Consider the following 26,475-nt stretch of genomic DNA (forward strand, 5'->3'; position numbering starts at 1 on the left):
CAGCAATAGTCAATCCTGACTTCATAGAGAGCGAACATGTCAGTCATGCAGTTCAGGCTCAAATACAATTTCGTAAAATGATGGGGAGTTACGATTGAGACATCCACTAGAAGGATTATTATATTAAATGAAATATCATTTTAAAATTTAGCTAGTTGTCTTAATTTGTTGGTCTTGTCAATCAGTGTTGTTGTTGGACCTTTGTCAACTCCGTCAGTTTTTAACACTGTCAGTTGATGGTTTCTGTTCATTTTAAAAGAAAGATTTTATTCTTTTTCAATTTATTGTTTTAAAATAGTAGAACATGAAAAGAACGACATGATAATATTTCTGTGTTCTCAAGTAACATAAGTTATATATGAAGAGTTCAGATGCAAAAGCTTCTACAATCTGACGGTTTTTCTTTTAAAATTAGCATTTCTTTCTGGCTACTATGTATAGGTTTTCTATGTAAGTACTAGTACTTCTGATGGGTTTGAGGATGGGATTTTGCACATTTGAAGTGAAATTACTTGATGAACATATACTATGTGTGGAGAGCATTCACTCGTTATCTCATTTTTGACCAAGATGGCTTTTAGAGACTTTTGCATAGGAACTCTTCATTTGTTTAATATTAAAAAAGGATGGTGGAAAATCAAGAAATTGGATCGTTCATAATAGAGTGAAAACTGGACAAAAATGTAGAGAATATATTTAATCACTTCAGCTCCTTTACTGAAAAACCATTATTTCATAATTGAAGACTTCACACTGTTATGGGGCGGATCAAATTAAAATATTGTGCTTTTTAATGCGTCTGATGGAGTTGACACAAATTAAGTTATGAGGTTAATAAATTTACATTTTTAGGAAAAGAAAGACAAACCTAATTTATAAATAATGTATCATTCAAATAATAAAAACTCACATTTTAAAACATGTATTGCCCCTTATCTCATGAATCAGTAATTTACATTAATTCATTTAGCAGACGTGTTAGCAGAGAAGTGTTTAGTATAATTAAATCATAATACATCAACTAAAAAAATATAAAATACAACATTTATATTGTTTATATATATATATATATATATATATATATATATATACACACATATATATATATATAAAAATAAATAAAAATACACACACAGACACACACACACACACACACACACACACATTTTTATACATTATCATTAAAATAGAAATAAATTGGTGTTTATTACATATTAATTAATAATTCATTTTAAATGAAAAACATGCTACTGTAGATGAAAAAAGACTCACAGAGAAAGACCTTTTTAAACAAAAATCTGTCTATGAAAACCAGACTGGGTTTATATATAAATGTATTATATCATTTATATATAAATATATATAATAAAAAGGTGGACCATGCAACACAAACTACACTTGAATATGTAAAGGTATTAATAAAAAATAATAACAAATTAAAATAAAACACAATAGTTATTGTAATATTTGATGATAATAAAAATAGCCTTATTTTAATATTAATCAACAAAAAATACAATTTTTCCAAAGATTTGAAAACCCCTTGGGAATCACTTAATATTATTTAGACAATTGTGTTGAAGGCAAAATATTCATTGTAGAGTTTAGGAGTGGTGTAGGGTGGGTGTGTGTGTGTGTGTGTGTGTGTGTGTGTGTGTGTGAGAGAGAGAGAGAGATAGAGAGAGTGTGTGGGTGGGTTAGTTGGGAATGTTTGTGCTGATTGTGTTGAGCGTGCATGGTGCCCATGAGGAAGCTCATCTGTTACGGCGCGTCTGCATGGCTTGTGCCACTGAGGGCGGATGACAGGGTGTCACAGCAGCAGACAATGATGGATGCACCACATTCAGTAGGCAACTTGGGCAATTGGACACATTAACAAGAGGCACCTGCTTTTCTCTTCGTACAAATCTATTAAAAGATAACAGCAATGGCAGATCCCACTCAACTAGTAAATGATAACTCCGTCTGCACTGTGAAGAGAAGGGTTCCTCGAGAAACACTGGCCTGAGCCATAGCATTGCTGGTCAAACAGTGCCATCTAGTGTTTAGAGTGATCAATACGGTCGCATGACATATTCTACATTGGGATACTTTATTTGATGACCATTGGCTATGGTGACTAGTTGTCACACTTTTTAGTCTACTGAATATTTTACTGATTATACTACTAATCATTTATATACATGAATATATATATATATATATATATATATGTATATATATATATATATATATATATATATAATGTGTTACTTGATGTTTCAACTTTTTTATACACAGTGTATGCTATATATATGTCGCCCTACACAAGTATACTTTTGAAAAAAAAAGTAGTACTATAATCAGTAAAATATTAAGTAGACTAAAACGTGTAACAACTAGTCACCATAGCCAATGGTCATCAAATAAAATATCCCAATGTAGTAAGTAACATTATATATCAATGTGTTAATTTGTTTAAACGTACAACTTACTCAAAATGTTAAGAAAACTATACTATATATATATATATATTCAATGTGTTACTTGCTGTTTTTGTTAAGGATTTGTTACACATTTGTGTAATCGGACATGTGACGCAAAATGTTGTGACAACTAGCCCCAGTCTCCTGTATGCACCAAAATCGATGTGCTGTCTTTCAACACGTGTCATATGTTTGATCTATTAGGTAAATTTTAATAAAGTCACATAAACATCAATCAAAATTGCTGATTATACAGATTCAGGACTACAAATATATACACACACACACTTTTGTCTATAGACCTTATCACTGTGGTTTAGTGGGTAAACAATAATGTGTCAAGCAAGACTCAACCTGCCTCGAGAGACAAGTGTGAGACTGTTGCGACAAAAGCCCCCAGGCAAAATTTTAATGATGGATTGAGAATCATTATCCTTCTGATGGTGATGTGAGTGGCAAAAGACATTTCTTGTGGACATGTGTGGTCTGTGCTTGATGATTGGCATGAATCTGAGAAACTGGGCTAATGGGTTTCTGTAAGTGTACTCAATCCTCTGTGCTCCTGCGAATGTGGGGATTCGCTTGCTTGACAATCAGACGCAGTTGTTGCTCGCATTCAATGAAATGAATGAATAAGAATCAAAGAATACTAACAAAAGCTGTGCCACAATACAGCCGTTGTGGTTTCATCTGTGAAATCTTTAGTAATTTCATAAATAAATTAGGTGAAATAACAATGATTGAATTAATGATGAAACTAGAAGCTGTAGTAAATAATAAATAAAATTGAAAATATTTGTGCTCGGTTATAAAGTAAAAATATACACACCATATTGTTACAATAATGAATGGCTAAAAAGCTAAAAAAATAATTTGAATTATTTAATTATCCATTAACAAAATGGATATGAACAAAATGTACTGCGTTCATATGTTTACTAGCAAACATGGCTGACATTGCAATATTTTTAACACAATTGTCATAAAATAATAATTATAATAATAATAATATTTTTTTATTACTATTTATAATATTTTAATTAATTATTATAATTATAATACTAGAGTGACTTACTAAAATATTATCAAATGTAAAATACAATAACATTAAAAAACTAATAAAAATGTACAAGATTCAATTTCATTTTCATTACATGACCTGAAGTATTTTATTATTTAGCAGTTATGATCAATAGGCTCTGATTTGTCCGCTGCTGCTTGTGGATCATTCTTTATTTTGGTGGTAATAAACAGAAGGTAAAGTCAATGTCTTCCATATTAACATACGGAAAATCTAGTGCATCTTTTAACTGCACAGAGCATAAACATTTAAGAGACTGTGACAGATAAGAGGGACATAGCTAACTAGCATGGTACATACCTTTACGACTGGCAGTCTGTCAGGTCGCTTAAAGTGTCCCCTTAACAGAATTTACAGTCATTTGAAAAGTGGCAATGCACAAAAACGGCTACTTTTCTCTCTGTACTCCTTCATAGCCCACTAAAACCCTGTTATAAATCTAGCCTCATATCCAGGCTGATGGCTTGTGTTGTCAGATATCACATGCCAACAACGCTTTTTACCATCATTGTCTTGACAGAAATATGATGCTGAAATTGCAGTGTCACATCACTTAGCATGGTTTAGCCGAAGTCGCCTGGTGCCATTTTAATCAATCAAATTTGTCACTTTTTTACTGTAATGATCTTATGGTAGAGACCCGGTATTAAGAGGATGTGGAGAGACTTATCTATCGCTTGATTTACGACAATCCGCAGATTTTGTACTGGGGACTCCAGAGGAACAGCATTTCTATCAAATGGACCAGTATTATGGAGTAATTCCTCTATAGACCAAATGAAAATGCAGCAGCTTACCTCAAACTCAGACTCAGGCCCAGTTGTTTAAATAAAAGCAGCTTCGATTTTTCATTTGGAAAATCCTTCTGAAAAACAAATTAAAAGGTGGACACATGGATCAATTACAAATAAAAGTGTCTACAGGAAAGAAACACATGTACCAACTTCTTAGAATTTCTTTGTATTGTTGTTCTTAGAATATCTGTTGTTTTGGGTGATAAAAAAATAAAATAAAAACTTTTACACCATTTTCAAGGAACATTTCATTTCAATGACTCTAAAAATGCCATTTGATGTAGCCATCAAAGAAAGAATAATAATATATATTCCTTACACCTTGCATTTTCAAAGAAAAAGCTATTTTAACAAATTCTAAATAAATTATTAATAATTAACTATATGGTTTACCTCTCTATAGTGTCACTTACTTTAAAATTATTTCAAATATTAATAAGTGAATATTATTTTTTTAAGAAATAATAAAAGATTATTCCCAAATTATTAAATGTGGTTTTCTTTTGAATTATTATTATTATTATTCTTATACTCATACTCATACTCATACTTATTATTATTAATATTATTATATCAGGACAATTGTATGACCCTGACATTTTAACTTTATGCTGCCCCAAAACAATTATAATTTAATACAATTTCAACATTTATATGGTCCTTAATATAGAAAGTGTATTCAAGTCAGTGTATTTTTGAATAGTATTTTCAATGTATTGTATAATAAATTAACAGATCCAGACCAAAAAAATAAATAAAAAATCCTTCATGAAAAAAATCATGAATTCCTCCAGTTATTTTTTTTTACTTCTGTACCATGGACACTTGAGAGAAAATGTTGATGTCAGGTTAGCCACCAAGCCATCTGAGTTTAAGAGAGAATCTAATGTAGATCACATTCATGGAAAAGCCAATACAGAACCATTCCCTCACAGCTCTTAATGAACTTTGCTTCTGATGCCAAGTTCATCATTATTTTTTAACACCATGTTTATTTCCAGTTTGACCTTTATACTAATTAGAGTTTGACCCTGAAAAGCCGACTCACTTCTGCCTTCATACTCCAAGTCAAGGCTAGACAAAGTTATTATGCCTTTATTCCCAGGGAGAGGAATATTGGAATTTTCTAAAAGAGCAAACCCATAGGTAACCTATTACAAAACTATACACAATCAATAGCTAATTTCTCTGCATTGACTACTGCTTGGACATTTAGCACACACCCTCTGGCAAATCATAGTATGTGTGTGGGTGTTTGCTCCCCATTGGCTCGGTGAGTATTGCATTCATTGATTCCATGAAGAGGACTAAAAATGCCAAACTGTTCATTAATCTTAATACAAACTGCTCAGGACCGGAGCTGTCTCTCTTTACTCTGGGCAAGGATGCAATTCATGTAGAAGAACAAATACTATACACAACAGTTTCCTGGGAACCAGGAGCAAAACTACAGATTATGACCTGTGACTTAACATAAACTACCATTCAAAAGTTTGGGGTCAGTAAGAATTTGTTAAAGTTTTTGAAAGAAGTCCCTTATGCTTACAAAAGCAGCATATTTGATCAAAAATACAGTAAAAACAAACATATACAATGTGAATTATTATTATTACTATTATTATTATTAAATATTGTGATTTTTGTGGAAACCATGACACTTTTTTCTTTCTTCAGGATTCTTTAAAGAGAATTCAAAAGAACAGCATTTATTTCGATAGATTAAAAAAAAAAAAAAAAACAACTGTGTCACTTTTGATCCATTTAAAGAGATAAAAGTATTAAAATTAATAATTTCTTATCTTACTGACGGGATGCAACAGACATTTACTGTACATTTAATTCTAACTGTTGATATACACACACAAATAATAGTCACATATGGAACCTAGAGGTTTAAGCGGGGTCTTCTATTATTATTACTGCTAACATGAAGTTTCAAAATTAGTTAGGGAACACAACTAAAACCCACACAAACTTCCTGTTTTGATAGAAAATATGTCAATACATGAAAGAAACCAATGTTTGTCAAGCGGTTTCATGCATTTCCATAAATAGAGACCTGTGGTGACAGAAACCAGAAATTACATTCAAATACAATCAGTTACAGCCTAACAAGGCTTGAACTCTGATGGCAAATGATCTAGCAGACCGCTAGAAACCAGTAATAAGCTGGCTGGCTGGTCATACTGTAGTTGTTTTAAGCTGAATGTATAGCTGGATTTAACTGGTCTCCCAGTCTGGCCAAGCTGGTTTTAGCTGGTTGGTCAACTGGTCTCCCAGTCTGACATCCTAAATCCAGCCTGACCGGCTAAAGAAGTGGTCAAAACTCCTCTAAAACCAGCCTGCCGAGTCTGACCAGACCAGGCTGTATGTCCAACCAGTTTAGCTGTTAAATCAAGTTTTTCATTAAAAAAAAAAAAAAATTACAATAGTATGCTAAAGAAAACAATGCAACAAAAAAGACACAGATGCAAAATTATACGTGACTGAATTAAACAACAAAATGATGTCCAAAAAAGCACAGATGGCTCCATCTAGTGGCTGATAATTCAAACTCAATCTATTTTTACAAGCACTGCAGCTCATAAGACGGTCTTGGTTGCAGTGAGATAATGCACCAGTGTTTGATAAGTTGAATAAATAGCACAGACTCTAGGTCTGGAACAAAGGCAAATGCGAGCTGCTAAAGAATACGTAAGTGTTTACCCGGACACCATTGAGCTTCTAAAATTAGCAACAGCTAAAAGCAGCTAAAAATAAACAAAAATAAAATAAAATGAAATAAAAATGTAATAATAATAATAATAATAATAATAATAATAATAATAATAATAATAATAAATAATAATAAATAAAAAATATCACTAAGAAGAAAACCGTAAACATACGTTTAAACATATATATTTACAATAAATTAAAAATCTATTATAGCCTAGATCAGTGATTAAAAAAAAAGAGTAAATTTAATTTGAATCATACATGATCACCATCCTCCTGAGGTTAAAGTAGGCCTACAAGATACACGTTTTTGTGTTAATATTGTGCATAACACTGAAAACATGATTTAGAAAACATTATTTTATTACGTTCAAAGTAAACAATACAATTTAATAATTTAATGTTGCGGATTTTTGCTGATTTGTATAAAATTTTTATTATTTCACTACCATGTTAGTTCTTATGATAACTGTTATTAATTGTATTAATAATAATAATAATGACAATAATTAACAACAATAACAACAACAACGATTTGTAAACATGATTAAAAGAGTGCAGAGCGAATGTGTTAACGGTATAGACTACAGTAAATTGTTGTTGTTTGTTTGTTGTTGTTTTAAAACGGAAATTACATCGTCGGGTTGATACACCAAGCGACAGAAATATCAGGAACGAAGGCTAAACCATTAGATAGTGAGTAAACCTAACTTTACGAAACCCTGTGGAATAGCCAATGTTACGCCATCATGCGTCACGCCCTCGGCCCCTTTTTTTCTTTTTATTATTTCACATGAATGTCATTCTGCTTGCGGGCAGCGTTGTATTTGCATGTCTAGTGTACATACGTAGAAACTAAAATGTCAAGATCCATCAAAGAGCTCAGTCTTCACTACGACCCGATTAATGAAAGCAATACTTTTACTAGTGGAGATTTTGTGGAGGGTCGAGTTGTTTTGGAAGTAACCAAAGAAATAAAGGTGGACAGTTTTTTTGTGAAGTTGACGGGGGATGCAAATGTGCGCTGGACTGAAGGCTCAGGTGACGACCAGGAAACAACCTACAGCGACCACGAGAGATACTTCAAACTAAAGCAATACTTCATTCAAAAGAGCTCGAAGAAAGGTGAGGTTGTACGATATAGAAAACTTTAAATATATAAAAGTATCAAATTATTATTAAAAATTGTGTAATACTTTTATTTCTTGCTGTAACGTCTACAGGAAAAAGTGAAAAGAATACAACTCTTGTAGATGGAGAAACTTGTAAGTAAATAGGTTTCATACATGAAACTTTTTATAATTTACATGAAACCTGAAATGATTGTTGAAAGTACGTGAACTTGAAAGTGATGTGATGTGGCCAAGTGAGGTGTCCCATACTCGGAATTTGTGCTCTGCATTTAACCCATCCAAGTGCATACACACAGCGTTGAGTAGTGAACACACACATACACACACACACACACACAGTGGACACACACCCGGAGCAGTGGGCACTGGGCAGCCTCAATCTCACCTCAGTCCTGGTATTGAGGGTGGAAGAGAGTGCTGGTCATTCACTGCCCCTCCTACAATTCCCACGATTGTTTGCTGAGAGTACACTAAATATGCTTTTTGAAAAACTCTATTATAACCCATTTTAACATACCTTATTGTTCCACAGATGGACCAGTGATTAGGCCAGGAAGTCATGTTTTTCCATTCAGATTTCAGCTGCCTCAACAGTGAGTAATACTACTGATGTGCCTTTCATCTTCAGTTGTTGTTTCTTATTGTGTAAATATGTGCACAGTGAAATAATACTCGGTAGGTGTAATTCACAGCCCATGAACACAACATATAGAAGTGAATAAGCAAGTCTGCAAGAGCATAAAAAATTGTGCCGCATCCTGCTTCCTTTCAGTTCCCTATCAGTTATAACATTACCCCACAAATCATTATCCTCCTCTAAAAAAACAGATGTCAGTCATATTAATTGCTTATTATTCTAGAATGTTTGCTTTTATAATATTGTAAACAAGTAAAAAAAAAAAGTATAGTATATATAAGTATATTCTGTATAGTATAGTATATATAAGTATATGTATATTCGGAATAAATAAATACTCTATATGTTTGTGTGTAATGTTATATATATACACTATGCACTGTAATGCTTGTTAGAACCTAAAGAGTTTAGTTTTTTCCTAATTTCAGAAATACGCCTCCATCTTTTGAAGGAAATCATGGCTGGGTGAAGTATGTCTTGATGGTAAAGCTGAGCAGGCCTTGGAAGCCAACATCTACTACATATACGGAATTAACCTTTGTGCTGAAAAATGATGGGACCAATGATCACTTGCTGGTATGAATTACAATACCATGTTTGACTCATCTATTGATTCACATAAATAGAAAGATGATGTACTGTACTGTAACCTCTTAATAAAGCAATAAGCCCCAGGAAGCCGTGGATTTACAGTGAATTAACAGCTAAGGGGCATTGTTAATGTTTATTTTATTCATAAAGTAATGACACGGCAGCAGTTATTATTAACAAATATAATAAATATTATTCGTCCAGCCAAGAAATGTAATTCTGATAGCAGAATGTTTGCCAAGTAACACAAAGACGCAGTGGCACAGTAATACTGATGTAATGAGGTCACAGGTATCAAGGACTAGATCTGTTTTAGAAACTGTCATCACAACTCAAGTAATGTGATTTAAACCATTTCTTTGTGATTTAGAGCTTAGAGGAAATCAAATGTGATTTTAGTTTGCTCATTTCAGTATGCTGTTCTTTCTTCTTCTTCTTGTTTTTCCATACAGCAACCACAAGCTGCAACACAAGACAAGACGATGAAACTTTTTGGCTCAGGAAAAATGTCAATGACTGCAACAACTGAAAAAACTGGCTATATGCAAGGTGAAGATGTCATTTCAAGCGACTGAAGAAACTAGCCTGTAATGTCAATTGTCGGGTTTCCATCAACATTTTTTTATGCAAATTTTGAGATATTGCATAAATATTCTGAGGGAACATGGAAATAAAATTTGCTTAGAGAAGAAAATAACAGCAGAGCTTTGTATAGCATCTCAAAACTCTAGTCATTCCGAAGTGAAAGACTGACATCAAAATTATTCAATTTCATTTCCTCCAGACATGATTACTGTGTTCTCCTAAACACACTGGATGGAAACACTGCTTTATCTGTAAATAGACTTTACATAAATTAAATCTGCAACTTAGTCAGTTTTATTATTATCTCTAATTTTGACAATTTTTGCAGGTGAAACTATCAGAGTTTTTGTTGATATTGACAACTCTTCATCTCGTGATGTCAAGCTGAAGTACAGCCTCAAGCAGGAACAGACGTTCATCGCTAGAGGGAGAACTAATAGAGGATTCAAGCATATAGTCAAAGAGACTAGAGATCGCATCCCATCTGGAGAAAAGTCAAAATTCATAGTGGACATGACGCTTCCACGTGACCTGACTGTCACCATTGAAAACTGCAGAATTATAAAAGTGCAGTACCAACTCAAGGTTCTATTTTGTCTTCTGTAGTATTGCCATATTTAAAGCAATAGTCCACCCCAAAATGCTAATTTAGCCTCATGCCATTTAAAATCTCTAATATTGCAGAATACAAAAGCAGATATTTAAAAAAAAAAAAAAAAAAAAAATTTAACTTCAGAATATCTTCTTTTGTGTTCTGCAAGAGAAACAAACAGTGTGCTGGTGATTTCTGAGTTAACTATCCCTGTAATTTTAAGTCCTTTTTAGTTTGTGGTAAGTCTATAACAACATTAGTTTCACAGCTTAACAAGACTTTCTACCAAAGAGTAAAGCAAAAACATGACTGTCTTTCAGATCTCTCTGGACGTCTCTTTTGCATCAGATCCAGCAGTCACATTTCCTGTGGTAATTCTTTCAGCTGCTCAACAGTGTCCTCCCTGGCAAGGCCCACCTGCAGGGTTCCAGCCATATCTACCACCTCAGCCTAGCCTTGTGCCTTATCCTGGTGAACTACCTCCTCCACCTTCAGGGCTTTACCCCAATCTGTACGACCCTGCAGTGCTGCCCCATCCAGGAGCTGCTGTAGGCGTCTATCCAAATCCACATGCCATCAAGTCCAGTTTCCATACGGCTCCCTCTGCACCAGTTTATGATCCAAATCAAAGCACTAAAGAATTCTATCCTAATGTGTCTTATTAGCCTCCTTCACCAGCTAAACCTCTGAGCACTATATATGCTGTGTCAATGAGAACTTCATGGTTTTATCTGCAAGCTCAATGCCAGTTATTGTGCCTTTTCAGCTTAAGCATTTCACAGGGAATGTATAGTCCTTATGTAGCCCTGCCCCTTTTCAGCATTGCACTTATTGTCTTCTGTCTTTATTTTGTATTTACACAGCATAAAGGTAAGATCTTATGTATTTATGAATGAATCGCTAATTTTAAAACCTTCCCGGTCTACGGACGTTTGTTTTGACATTCATTTCAAATCCGTTTTCCACTTCACCAGCTAATTGCTCTTTGACAGCAATGCTAGAAATATATGCAAAATATACGCAAAAATGGTTGTTCAAACATAACATTCTAAAGATGGCTGCATGCTTGTTTCTCTGGAGCATAAAGTCTACAAGTAGCAGTTCTTGATAGTAAAAAAATAAAGAAAAAACAATGAAATTATGTGTTAACTATTTATTACTGCAAAAATACTGAAGTTATGATTATTTCATAAGATGTTTTACTGTAGGCAGTCTTGTTACTCAGGAGTCAAATGTGGCTACAGGTAACAACAGACCCTGAAATTATGCTAAAATAAAAATTGTGTTGAGAAATATAATGTACCTCACACCAGCAAAACCATAACTATATTGTACTGTATACATCAGGTTTCTCAAGCAACATAAACTTATTAGCCACGACACTAAAACCACTGACAGGTGAAGTGAATAATATTGATTATTTTGTTACAATGTTCTGCCGAGAAACCTTGGGTCCTTTCAAAGATCAGTGCTGACCAGGCGGGTGTATGAAGTGCCACACCTTAAAAAAAAAAAAAAATTCCCAAAGCCATGGACTTTGTCACTCCTGCTTCAGCCATGAGAAAAGGAAGAACCAGAACAACAACAAAGGAATAATGATTTTGCAAGCGGAGAAACCTGTAAGTAAGGGTTTTTATATACCTTTCAGACACACATTACATGAAACCTGAATTGAATAAAGATGTTCCAGTCATATTGTCTGCATATTATTAGACATTTGCTTTAATAAACCCATATTGTTTACTTATTATTTTAGATTAAAACACATTAAATTAAAAATGTAAATAGATTGTACATGTGCTATTAGCAGAAACTGTTATTCTGAATAAATTTTAAAAACTATTATCATGCATTTTACAATGATAACATTACAGTCATTTGTGAGACACTATAGATTTTTCTTATTTTTCCCCTGATTTCAGAAATATGCCTTCATCTTTCACATACTTTCATGGCTGGGTCAAGTATGTCTTGATGGTAAAACTGAAGAGGCCACTGAAGCCAACATCTTTTAAACATCTGAAATTAAGCTTTGTGCCCAGAAATGATGTGACCAATGATCATTTACTGGTATCGATTATAATGCTATAATATAACATTAATTAATTATAATTTGACTCTATTAATTCACATAAATAGAGAGATGATGTAACTGTTTATACTGTCATCAGAACACAAGTAATGAGATTTGCTTGTGACCTATAGAGGAAATTGAATGTGATATTAGTTTATTTATTTATTTATTTATCCATACAGCAATCACAATCTGGCACACAACACAAAAAGGATGAAACTTTCCAGCTCAGGAAAAACGTCACTGACTGTAACAACTGACAAAACTGGTTATATGCAAGATGAAGATGTCTTGTGTAGCTCTCAAGCGCCTAAAATGACGACACTAGCCTGTAATGTCAATGTAATTTCATTTATTTTTTATAATTGATGTATGTTATCTCTATTTCCTTATTATTGCTGCAGGTGAAACAATCAGTTTTTCTGTTGATATTAACAGCTCTTCATCTTGTGACACAAAACTAAAGTACAGCCCCAAGCAGCAACAGACGTGACCTGACTGTCACCATTGAAAACTGCAGAATCATAAAAGTGCAGTACCAACTCAAGATCCTATTTAGTCTTCCTTAGTTTCTTTTCAGAATATATTGCAGTTTTTCAGTACTACATTTGAATCAAATAAGTATGGACTGTAACCACTGTATGTATGAGTTTCTTAACTAAAGTTATGATCATTATTTTTTAAGTAAGACTGTTACAAGACTGTACAAATACATATGAAAATAAAAGGCTCCACTGTGATAGAGTAATGGATTAAAATTAAAACAAACAAAAACAAAACAAACAAAAACAACAAAACCACAACTCTCACTCACAACAAAAAGAAAACAAACACCCAAAACCCTAAACCCCTACTTAAATAAATATTTGTCCCCATATTAAGTGCAAGTATTAAAATAAAACTTGGAACTCTCAAACATCTTGACACGAAAATCCAAAACGTCTTACAGTTTACTTGGAGGGGATGTGTCTGTTTCGCTTTAGGTAGGCTAAATTGAAAGGAGAATTTGAAGATAACTGCACACAAGGAAAGTTTCTAGATGTCCGTCTGACACATCAGCCTGACCCATGTTTACTCGCCTCTCTTGGCCATTTCAACACTGCTTTCCAGTCACCTTGTTGTTGCCTAGAATTTTCGGCAGGGATGTTAATAATGGTTTTAAGTTACTGTTCTCCAACGAACCCCTAGAGGGCAGCAGAAACCAACGTAACTCGTTCACAATCAAGCGACTAAAGGACGAAAGGATTTGTGCAGCCGCTGGGAGGCGCATCAGTTTTTGACAACTTGAACTAGCATAGCAGATAAATCTGCATGTGAAATTATTTAAATTAACCTCATCCTCTATAATACTGATCTCTGTATTTTTTCTCCTTCTCCTTATGTCATCAAGGCTGGTACTGAGTCTGCATATACCATGGAAAAGAGTTTTTACACAGCGTTTAACACAAAATAACTCAAAAATCAATCAATCAATCAATAAATGGTCTAACATACAATGGTCTATAACATGTAAAACTAGTCAAATATGAATGTGAGGCTCTACATAAACGTGCGAAAAATGTCTAGACTTCCACGTATTCTTTTAATACACTTCTCAGCTGTTCGCTGTTATTTGTCTCCTGAGTCCCGGTCAAAGAGCTGCACAAAAAGCGGAAGAAGGGGGACGGACAGGAGCCGCGCGCATGCGCACTGACTTGTTTTCCTCAAGAGCAGCGCTTAAAGTGAGCCGGTGGCGAAATTTCGCCGTCTTTCATTGCAGACCATCAAGCCTTCACCGAGACGCGATAACAGCATCCTTTGCTGTTATTCAGCTCTCGCATCTCAATGACACTTTTCAGTGTTTACGCTCGCTTTTTTTCATAAGAGATTATTTTCATAGACTTGTGATTTTGTTTTGTCTGTAGAACTTTGTACATTTTGTTTTCTTGCCACCATGGTGCTAGGAAAGGTGAAAAGCTTCATTGTAAGCTACGACTGTCTAAATGACAGCAATGTCCCTGTTTTCTCCAGCGGGGACTCGGTCTCAGGAAGAGTTATTATTGAAGTCACCGGGGAGATTCGTGTCAAGTCACTTAAAATACACGCAAAAGGATTCGCAAAAGTGCGTTGGACAGAATCGCGAAATGCTGGATCCAACACTGCCTACACTCAAAATTATACAGAAGAAGTTGAATATCTGAATCATAGAGACATCCTTATTGGCCATGGAAGAGGTAAGCATACAGATCAAAACTGCGCTCGGTGTAGATGTGTTGAATGTACTGGTGGGATGCTCAGTGGTCCAGGATGACGTGACCATACTTTGGATGCTGCACAGTACTTGTTGACTGCTGGACCTGTAGAGACTATTGTGTGCATTCAGATATATTTCTTTTCTTTTTCTATTGTGTTTATGGATTCATTTGTTAAAACCGAGTGGCTAATTAATCAAACCAAAAAAAGAATGCACCATACACATAACATTACATGACAGACTCATCAGTCATGCAAAATTCAATAGACGTAGATGACGCATTTTTACTATCCCGTTTAAATCACCTAAATGCGTGATATTCAGCGCTTTTTTCTATTTTGACTATACTTATTAAGCGTTCTTTCAGGTGTCAGTGAAGTAGCTTGAATGAATGGTGACCACACAGTTTGCTCCTCTCATGCTACAGCCAGATCAATATTCGTTTCGGTGCTCCATCTATAGATTTCTTTTGAAGAAAAAAAACTACGTCCATGAATTCTATATATTATGACAGATATATAATGACAGATCTTTCGGCATAATGTCTTAAGTTTCCACCCATTGTTAGAAGCGGTTCAATCCTGTTTTGATGCAGTGTCTAGTCGTTCTTGTCTCTGATTGGTGGAGGCGTCAACGTGTCTTCTATGACATCATGCTTTTGCGGAAAGTGAGAGAAACAGCAGCAACTTGCACCAACGGCTGTAGTATGCAACCCATGCACAAGCATTTAAAAGCATTCAGTGGTCCAGTGTTCACTTTTCGATGCTAACTGACATTTGGATTTTTTGTTGTTGTTGTTTTTTTGCATACACTGTTGGACTCTTCACACTTGAAATTGTTAACTCATGGAATTTTTTAAAATTCTGAGTAAATGTATTCTCTGGTTATCTTCTTTCACACTGTACATTTATAAACCCTCGTTTGCATATTTAAGACAAAACGTATTCGATGAGTGCATCTTGCAAGCTAGTTCTTCGGTAAGAAGTTTCTAGTTTGTCCGAATTTTTAAGTCACTTTTAATGTACAAAAACAACTGTCTCTTATCCCTCCAGTTAATAAATTGCAATAAATTGTTCGACATTTTAATGTTCTCGTGCGTTACAGTTTCTGCAACTGCACGGAGCTCATGAATATTTAATGAGCTAAGCGCCAAGGCAGTTTATTGGTCGTCTGTTGCCAAACAACTTTGCTCTAACGTTCTACCACCGCATTGTTTCCCACCGCTGGCATCAGAACACCGGGTTACAAAATTGCAAGTGTGAAAGTTTGCTTAACCCAGTGGAAAACGTGACATTTATACATCCTTTGTATAATAACTTTGAGAATATCTGTTAGCCTGAGGTGGCTTCTAGTACAGGAAAAGCTACGTTAATTGCCTTATTGAAACTCTTTGTATACAAATCAAGTAGTGCATGTTATGACCTTGTTAGTTGCATGCGTGTTGTAATTTCAAAGAAATTCATTCTCATGTAAAATTCTAATCTAAATCATGTCTAATTTGTCTTTGCCGCTTCTGTATGATTGGTTGGTTTCAATAAAGGTCCGATTTATTATGGAAACTGGTCGGTTTTCTGTCGTTTGTGATTTCTGGTGTGTGTTTTTTGTCATATTTCTCTCACGTGTTTTGCTGAATGGGAGAATACTCTCGAGGTCCACGCCGCAGCACACGGGTAGATTCGCTGGGAGGCTGCAGGCAGCACATTGAATGGGTAATGAGCGCGCAGGCACGGGGAAGCAGCAGGCTCCGGTTTAGGCCGGTCTTCTCTTGCCGGATTCCCTTGATTGACAGCTCCGTGCTTGTTTACCATGGCTCCGCTAAGCTGAGTGCTGAACTGGCAAAACGAAAGTCATCGGTGCCTATTAGTGTTACACAAACAAATTATTTAACATTGGAATTTGCTTAAAATGTCCCTTAGGTTTCACGTGAACTGCAGTGGATCTTGAGCAACTCTCTCCCATTCAGAATAAATATTGAAACTGAATACACCATCATAATACATGTGACAAAACACTCATTCATGGGTATGACATAATATTGATGCATATCATGATTTGCTGGGGTTTATGAAAAACAACTTTTTTTTTTTTATCAAAGGATGCTTTACATTAATGCATTTAGCAGAAATTAGTGTGTTTGATATATATAATGTAATTAACAAGAAGATGATCAATGCTTTGGCAGGTAAGGTATATTTGGAATATTATTTTCTTCTGTTTCAGATGATGATAACTCTGAGGAGGGACTCACCACTATTCATTCAGGAAGACATGAGTATGCATTCAGCTTTGAGCTTCCACAAACGTGAGTGTTGGTCGGATGTGGCCCCAAACCTTATAGTTATTCACCTGCACTGTGTTGTAATTTTTATTCAAATGTTCTCTCTGTCACACACGTGCAGACCTCTGGCTACCTCGTTCGAAGGAAAGCATGGCAGTGTGCGCTATTGGGTGAAGGCTGAGCTGCACAGGCCGTGGCTTCTGCCCATGAAGACCAAGAAAGAGTTCACTGTCTTTGAGCACATTGACATCAACACTCCTCTCCTGCTGGTGGGTTTTTGCTTCATTTGCATCACTGATACATCAATGCAGTGTTGAATAATGACCAGTTAAGGTTCTTGCATTTTAAAGTTTTGTTATTCTATTTTGCATAGTCTCCCCAGGCAGGAACTAAAGAAAAGACGCTATGCTGCTGGTTTTGCACCTCAGGTCCGATCTCCTTAAGTGCCAAAATTGAACGGAAGGGTTATACTCCAGGTGAATCTTCAATCAGTTAACATTTTCACTAGACATTTAGACCCCACTGTACTTTTACACAATGGCTGCAACCAGTGATTATTTTCATAATCAATGAATCTGTTGATTATTTTTCAATTAATAAGATGAAAACAAGCATCTGACAGGGACAGCCACATTAAAAGGGGATAGTTCATCAAAAAAATGTAAATTCTGTCATCGTTTACTTATCCTCAACTTGTTCCAAACCTGTATGAATTTATTTCTTCTATTGTACAAAATATCTTCTTTTGTGTTCAACAGAAGAAAGAAATTCACACAGGTTTGGAACAACATGAGGGTGAACAAATTATGGCAAAATCAATTTAATCATTTATTTGCTGCAGCCCTGCATGTTACCCTTCATACTATTTTGTACCATTAACATTATATAATGTCTGTTTACAGGAGAGTCCATTCAGATCTTTGCTGAAATTGAAAACTGCTCCTCGCGTATGGTTGTGCCAAAGGCCGCCATTTACCAAACACAGACCTTCTTTGCCAAAGGGAAGATAAAGGAGATAAAACAATTAGTGGCCAACATCCGAGGGGAGTCACTTTCTTCTGGCAAGACGGAGACATGGAATGGAAAGATGCTGAAGATCCCCCCTGTATCACCCTCCATCCTTGACTGCAGTATCATTAGAGTGGAGTACTCACTCATGGTAAGTCATGTGCTTTTATTTTATAGTTTGTATTGACTTTGAAGTCTTCTGGGGCGCACATGTGATTACCGATCATCTCTACAAGTGCTGGTCATCTTTATAGCTTCGAAATGCAAGTAATGCAATAATTTGAAAGCTTTCCATGTCAATTTCAAGCAGCTGAAGGATAATATCCTTGAAGGCACTTCTTGCGCTTCCACAGATGCAGCACTGTGAATGATAATAAGATTACGCAAGATTATGGCAAGTTCTCTCCTGCACATACTGATAAGAAGATCAGCCTAAAATATCTGATGAAATTCAGGCCATTGAGTGTTAATGGCCTATTATCCCCTCAAACCAATCTGTTAGTGCCCTTCTTGTGTAATGTCAGGACCTACTCATATCTAAGTTTACTGAGGAAATTTTGATTCATAGGCTGTGGATACATAAGCAATGTATTGCCTCCTTCAGATTCTTTAGTTTTTTGCCTTTTGGCAGAAGCTTTTCTTCTTAAGTGATTGAAAATACGCTGACTCAATGAATGGGTCATCCCTGCTTGTTTAAGCAGGATCCTTGAGTCTGCTTGTTAACTTAAATTCTGATGTATCGAATACTGTTTCAAGGTCCAAAATCTCTACTTTATTTCAATGCCATATCAACAGCTGTTTATGAGCACTATTCGTGCCTATTGCACTAAAAACTCACAATCCTGGACACCAGTATTTTATTAACAATTAAGAAAAAATTATTATTATTTTTTTTTCCAGTATGAAGTTAAGGGTTAGGATTATGATTTTCAGATGACCTACAGTACACTGTGATTGTATATTAGAACTATTTGTTTGCTTTTGAGATCTTAAGGAACATTTGGACCCAAAAACAGCGACGCTTGATGTCAGACTTAACCACCGAATGGTTCTAAAAGCCGTATTTGCAAATCAAGGTGCACTGTTTGTGAAATGATTAACCTAATATTCCAATATTTTTATCTTCAGGTGTATGTAGACATCCCAGGAGCCATGAACCTGTCTTTAAACCTGCCCCTGGTGGTTGGTACCATCCCTCTCCACCCCTTCGGTAGCCGGACATCTTCTGTGAGCAGTCAATGCAGCATGACCATGAGCTGGTTAGGCATGGCCCTCCCTGAGAGGCGCCTGAAGGTAAGGAACACTCCATTAGTACCACTTTGCTTTGAGGGATGTTTGCAATATATGAATAGCAAAGATGCTGCATTTATGGAGGCCATGGGATTTGAATCTGTCCTTTTTCAGATTACCCATATAGGAAAGACTGTAGAACTTGTTGCTTACTGTTCCTTTGAATAAAACACCAGAAGAGGATGTGGAGATCACATTTTGTGTCGAGAAGAAACAGATAACCTGGTTGACATGGTAACAGTATACATTGCTTTTGCTGTACGCAGCTCCTCCAGCCTATGCAGAGGTGGTCACAGAAGAACAGAGACAGAGCAGTCTGGAAGTGTCGTCAGGGCGGGAGAACTTTGATGGCCCGCTATTCGCCTACATCCAGGAGTTCCGCTTCCGACCCCCTCCACCCTACTCTGAGGTAAGCTTTTAGTTTAGTTTTGGTGGCTAAAATGTTGATTTTTCTATCAGGGAACAGCTTTCAGCCTTGTTTAAATGCATTTATCTCATGGCAGCGGTTTTTCTTTGTTCCCCTCTCCATCAGACTGATCCAAATCCCATGATCAAGACACATCAACCGCGGAGCAGAGACTCGACACCTGCCGGTCACGCTGAGAATGCATGGCATTGAGTCCAAAGTGATTGGGCTTTAGGAGCTTTCACTTTTGTTTATCTCCGATGACAGCAATTGTTCACTTTGCTGTCACCACCGAGAGAAAACAAACCTCTATGGGAAAATCCAGAAGTAAGGGTGTAGGAAGTCACTGGCAAATTACCCGACCCAGATATTTGGCCCCTGTGGATGGGACACGCCCCGTCGGACTTTGCCTGCAGAGCTTTGTCAAAGTAGTCACTTTTCTCATGCTTTTCAGTAAAGGTTGACAAAGAACATGCAGGCCTTGTCCGCATGATCTGAAGAGAAATGCAAGAAAAACACTACAACCCACAACCATTCGCAGAACAGCTGAGAAACGCGTCATCCTCTTGCCTCAGTTTTTTTTTTTTTTTTTTTTTGTTTTGCACTTCCTTTTCCTCACTTGGGTTTTAAGAACACTTATTGTTTTAGTTTCAGTTTTTCAGCCTTTTGGACTAAGCGATTGCAGGCTCTTGCTTGAGCCAAAAGCAACACAGGAGAACTGATTCCGAGGAATAACAGACTGACGTAATGCAATGATCTTGTTTAAGCTCTTTTGAGGTCTGTAGTGTTCATTGATTGTGTTTCCTCATTCGATAATCTGCTCTTGGTAACATGCTGTCTTGACGCTCTTGTGACTTTTGCCTCACCAACCTCATAACCCGAGTGTTGCTTTTGTTTTTATTTTCTTCTGTTCACATAGACTTTATTTTCAGTTCTAAATGTAGAAATGCCTTTAAGCATTTGTTGCACATGTTGTTTGATCAAGGAGCAACAGTCCAGCTCTAGCCGCTCATGTGCGTGATAGGAGGAGAGAGATAAAACAGGGTGTGGTCTGGGCAGGCAGCCTGAAAAGTTGTTGCCTGTCTGTTTGTAGTCTGTAGCAGTGCAGGCTTTAAGATTGCACTGCTTGAAAAAAAGCACTCATTCTCAGGTGATCTTCTCACTTTGCCAAACGATGAAAACAAAAATGGTGTAGATTGTTTTGATTGCACTGTTTCAGTTCAAGGAAGAAGTCTATAGAAGGAATATCAGATTCAATATTGAAAAACACAATCAATAAGAGAGGAGATATGCATAAAAGATTTCAAGGCAGCTTTCAAAGACTTCTGACATCCCTTTTTGGTCCTGCTGCACCAGCAGCCGTAATGTTTCTGCAGACCAGTGAAGCCAGATTTGACCCAGAGGATGGCACAGATGCTTGAAAAGCCAAGCTGTAAAGCAAACCAAGGACTATGGATCCTATCCAGAGACGTCCAAATCCAGTTGAAATGAGTTGTACATTTGTTTTTAAAACTCGTTCAACTACAGAAGTAGTTTAGGCTCTGATCATGCTTGGCTTTCATTAAGCACTTTTTTTACTGATTGAAACAAGAAATCTGCTCATGTCTGGTTGAGGTCTGGAGAAAGTTTAAACAAATACCCAATGTACTGTAGATAGTTAAAGATAGTAGAATTAGTCATTTGTGTGCATACACAGTGTGTGCATTTTGTGATAGGTTCATCTGTAATGTGACGGGTTTATGATTAGGCAGGTTTTTTTTTTTTTTTTTTATTAGCAAAAGTGGTCTTAACAGAGGCCTTGATGAAAAACTGGTTTTACCATGCTTTATCATTTATGTAAAACCTCACTAATCATCATCCTATTTTCTTTTAGTCCTAGAGATTGCTGTTTTTAGTTTAAAAGGACAAAAGGGAAAACCAAAAAGTCCTTCAAAGCGAGCGTTGATCGTGCCCACTTTTGAGAGTTGAATGGGTTTTGGATTTGATTTCAGTTATGGTTTTTCTGATGATTACTGTTGGGCATCATTCATTGTTTGTTTTCCAGGCAAACGACCATTAGATAGATCCTACCGTCTCAATTGTTATGGGAAAACAGTAGCTGTAGCACACCTTAGAGAAATGGATGACCCATTTCAGAACTGAAGAGATGATTTTAAGAAGAAAAAATGATCTGCTTCTCTGTTGTGTTTTATAGTTTAGAATTGAAATCAAAATTGGCCACGAAAGAAAGAATTAGCTTAAATGCAAAAAGAAAAGTGCTTCTTTTTGTGGTTGGGCAATATTATAGTCCCAACGCTTGGCCTTCCGTGTAGTCCAGTGTTAAAGCTAAACTCTTGACTCTGTCAGGAACCACCTTTAGTGGAAATATGTGTGTTTTAGAAATCAAGTGCAATATTTCTTGAGTTTATTTTGCCTCAGTGGTATATTTTGTCTTATTTCATTGTGATTTCATTTCAGAGATCATTATGAAATTAGATACTGAAATGTATGTTCATAATGGTTTTTAACTTTGGTCTTAGTTTCTTCCTTGGAAATAAAAACCTCCATCCAGAAACTTCAGCTGTACTTCTGTTTTATTTTATAAACAAAACTACGCTGATATTAGAGCATCAAAGCTCTAAAGAATTTAAAACAAAGCAAGATCTGAAAGTATGGCAACAGTGTTAAAACCAACTTCAGCCCTGTCTCTCACTAAAAACCGAGTGCACCTCACAGGACATTCTAGTAGTTACACAAATAGTGTCAACAAAAGAGTTAGCGTGATACTTCTCTATACACATACCTCTTTAATTTAGAGTGCACTCAAATACACACAAATCTAATTTAGACCATCAGAAATCTTTTTTTTGCTTTTGTTGCACATTTAGTCCTTTCATGTGTGGCTGTTCCTTTAAGATGCAGATCATCTCAAGATAAGACGGAAACCTCAAGGGTTGGGACTTTTCCCCAAGACGCCAGCTTGGTTTATAGGGGTTAACCTTCTGACCTCAGCTTATCAGGTGGCACTAGGGTCAAGAAGTGACCTTGGGTCAAGTGAGGTAATAAACTTTGACCAGCAGGGTTGGTTAAAAAATACTAGCCTATAAACTAAGATTCATGTTAGAACAGGCCAAAATAAAGAAAATTGTTACCGCAAGTTCTAAGTCATGATACAAAAAAAAAAAAAAAAAAAACACCTGTGGCTTGAATTCATAATATATTTATTGAAATTCAGTTCCTTACAATATTGTCGTCTAATGGATTTGATTTTTCATAATCATTATTGACACTGAAATGCCTTTATGCCAATTTATTGCTCAGATTATTTATTTCATGTACAACCCCCCAGTTTCACAGACAAGGCTTAAGCCTAGTCCCAGATCTAAATGTAAGTCTGAGCGGTTTCAACTGAAATAAACTTGCACTGATTGATCTGTAAAATAATGTCAGTGCCCTGTTTTTTTTTTGTTTGTTTTTTTGTTGTTGTTGTTATGGACTAACACGTTTATAAAAATTACTTAAATGTCCTAAATTAACTATGGACTAAATGTCCTATTGAAGCAAGGCCATATTACTGAAGTCAGGCCAGTACATATTTTAATCTATTGTCATTTTTAAATGGGTATTTGCATTGCCTGAGATAAGTATGTGAGGTTACATATTAATTTTGGCCACAAACTTATTATTGGTTTGTTTTAACATATTTAGAAAATCCGATGGTAGTTGCATCATTCATGTGTTATGTTTATTGACTGAATTTTAGGCTCCCACATGCATGCAGGACAGAGCCTAAGGGGTCAGGAGAATGTCTCTTCACCTCCTCTCTGGGGTTCTCTAACTACTTTTATTAAAAGACACTTGCATTTTTAAGGTGTGCTTTTTTGTTGTTTTAAAGCCCAATGATCCAGTTTTATTTTCAGATTGTTTCTTTCAATATGTAAGTGAAATGAAAGAAAAAAAAGTGGAAAAAAACCCAAATACAATAAAAATTAATGAATATATATTTATTATCATAAATGTATATAAATTGAATGTAAATTAACTATAGTAAATGCTAATTAAAATAAATTTCACGAAATAATGCATATTTAAATAACATTTATTTAAAGTATTGTTAACACACCTTACAGCATATACTGAATTATTATATTACTATATTTACACACATTTGTCAGAAGTTGTTTCAAGTTTCAAATTTGTATTTAGGTCAGTGTTGTGATTAGGCCTCTCAAGGCATTCATATTCCTTCCTGTCAGCCACTGTATATTTGTGTTTTGCTAGTTTGCTTTGGGTTATCATGCTGAAAGATCTTATCTTATATTTAACCTAAGGGCTGCCGTTTCACAAATGGCAATGAGGACAAGAGTAACATGAGGCACTGAAATGTGAAATGCCTGGGTACATCCTCACCCAGCTAAGCTAGCTGCAGCTGGCGGGTGTATTACATAAGTCTACAACTGTATTGTCTTCTCTGCAGGCAGTCGAGTGCTGCTTCTAGGATCTATGATGACTCAGCTTTGACCCCAGCACTGTTTATTCTGTTCCTGCTAGGCCTCTACTTACCATTTGACTCTTGCAGGTCAGGTCCTTTGTACCATGCTGACCCTGGGCCCCAGCAAACAGAGAGGTGGGATTACTAGCAATGGCAGCTGCTGATTTAGTCCATGCTGGCTGACACTGTACAGGTCTCAGCTTTTTCTCAATAACTGACCAAATCCTACTGGTCGTGCCTCCTTACCACGAGCCTCGTGCTCAAAGGGAAACAAAGCTTCTAGAAGATACGTCATGCTCACACTAACTGTGGTTTGGTACATTTTATATCTTGTGGCCTTTATTTAAACAAACCCTGGTTATGACAACCGGTTTGTGGAAATGGCAAATAAGTCTCCTGAGGTAATTTCATCTTATCTTCTGCTTACCCTTTATTAATCTTCACTGCATCTAGTTTCCAGTCTCTGTTATGCTCTATTCCCTTTCTGTTTTCCTTCGCACTGTGTCATCCCTAATGTTCTGTACCACATAAAGAGCAGATTTGATGAGATAATTGACTGAACATCTTCTCAATGTTCTCATCAAGAGCAGGAGAGGAGAACACTGACCTAGAGCCTCCTCAGATAACTTTGGTCTATCAAAATATCTTGTTCCACGCATAAATTGTATATACTAGTACAAGTGGCACTTTCTTTCAATTTAAATTTTTTTTTTTTTTTTTTTTTTTTCATTTTAATTTTTTTTTTTTTTTTTTTTTTTTTTATTGTCCAGTGACATAAGGTCGCTTTTACCTTGAGAAAATGTTGATCAACCTCAGGTTAAAATGATTTGTTTTCTCTAGCGATGAATATTAAATGATATTTAATATTCACAAATTACATTTTGCATTTTTGTTAAAAAAAAACAACAACAAAAAACAGATATATATTTATATGCAAATAATACATACATTGTGCAAAATGTGGGACACATTTAATTGAAATCATTAATTGTATTTTCAGTAATTAAAATCAGTTAAACTTATTTTTGCTTATTAATTTATGACATATAAATCATATCCAGGTTAATGTAAACATTTTTACATATATGTATGGTTTTAATTCTTGTAAAAAGCTGGGATTGTCAAGGACTCTGAAGTGGAACCGTTTTCTTGAATTTTTTCAGCAGAGACAAAGTGACTTTTTGTGATTTTACTTTTAGAGGCACTATTTCACCTTTTTAAAACTTGTTTACAACTTCTCAAACTCAATTCACTTTATACTGTGACATATAAAACCAATAAGAGAGTCATAAGTCAATCTACATGAACTCAGTTTTTTCCCATCCAATGTGTGTGTCACAAGGGCGCGGGAATGGGGGATGGCTGCTGTGGCTGCAGCCCCCCCCGTCAAGCCTCGCCCCCCTGGTGGGGGCTCGTGGACTAACCTAATATTGTACTTAAAAACGTAAAAAATAAATAAGAAAATAAAAAACAGAACATAACAATGTGTTTAATGTGGGATAGATATAGTGTATAAAGATATAAACTAATGATCTATTTTTTAATATTTCGTTGATAAAAGACTACCCTAGCCTCCTCAAGGGAATGCTCCGTCCGTCATATAATTGGCTTCCGTCATAATTACTGGCGTTTACTAGCCGCTCTCCGAAGCGCACGACCCGCATGCATTTTTGCCATCAAGAAACCGGCTGAACGAATGATTATGAATTTGTCCAAAAAATAGCAAGAGACCATTTAATTTGTTTATTAATAAAATGGTGTTTTCTGTGTGTAAACTGCAAAGACGATGCCGGCCTCTCCATGAACGCCAGAGAGAAATGCACATTTCATATGGATTAGGCCTACATATTCAAGAGAGAGTAGCCTATTTATTTTCGTTTGAATATTTTCGTTTAAAGTAGACATTTTTAAAGCTTTCTATAATAGATAGCCTATATTTCTCAAAACTGTCTGTGAGGGCAGCAAGCCTGAGTTTCTGCGCCCCTCCAGTTCACGTGACAATACAAGTGATGTGCCGGCACCTTATTACATTTGTCTGCTAATATATTTGCTTGCTTATTAAATACAGGCAATGGGTTGATAAAATATTGATCAAAATTAAAGATACAAATTTATACAA

The 26,475-nt window shown here is 35.7% G+C and overlaps 2 protein-coding genes and 1 long non-coding RNA gene across 3 annotated transcripts; all 3 read left to right on the forward strand.

Annotated features, from left to right (window-relative positions):
* The first annotated feature begins 7,479 nt into the window (after positions 1-7,479).
* LOC109086063 (arrestin domain-containing protein 3-like) lies at positions 7,480-11,720 on the forward strand. The gene is made up of 7 exons (XM_019100550.2): positions 7,480-8,183; positions 8,282-8,323; positions 8,724-8,784; positions 9,257-9,404; positions 9,872-9,968; positions 10,333-10,589; positions 10,917-11,720. Exons 1-7 carry the CDS (start codon positions 7,919-7,921, stop codon positions 11,259-11,261), a joined length of 1,215 nt encoding a protein of 404 aa, XP_018956095.1. The 5' UTR covers positions 7,480-7,918; the 3' UTR covers positions 11,262-11,720.
* A 19-nt stretch (positions 11,721-11,739) lies between these two features.
* On the forward strand, positions 11,740-13,006 carry LOC122147665. Its single transcript, XR_006161723.1, has 3 exons — positions 11,740-12,215; positions 12,519-12,666; positions 12,853-13,006. It is a non-coding gene; the product is annotated as an uncharacterized LOC122147665 (long non-coding RNA).
* Positions 13,007-14,399: 1,393 nt separating this feature from the next.
* On the forward strand, positions 14,400-20,054 carry LOC109086062 (arrestin domain-containing protein 3). Its single transcript, XM_019100549.2, has 8 exons — positions 14,400-14,883; positions 17,124-17,205; positions 17,303-17,450; positions 17,555-17,657; positions 18,084-18,340; positions 19,318-19,482; positions 19,746-19,888; positions 20,012-20,054. The coding sequence occupies exons 1-8, from the start codon at positions 14,604-14,606 to the stop codon at positions 20,028-20,030; spliced, it is 1,197 nt and encodes a 398-aa protein (XP_018956094.2). The 5' UTR covers positions 14,400-14,603; the 3' UTR covers positions 20,031-20,054.
* Positions 20,055-26,475: the final 6,421 nt, after the last annotated feature.

This window comes from Cyprinus carpio, chromosome A15, assembly GCF_018340385.1.
Source record: "Cyprinus carpio isolate SPL01 chromosome A15, ASM1834038v1, whole genome shotgun sequence".
In the NCBI taxonomy this organism is placed as follows: Eukaryota; Metazoa; Chordata; class Actinopteri; order Cypriniformes; family Cyprinidae; genus Cyprinus; species Cyprinus carpio.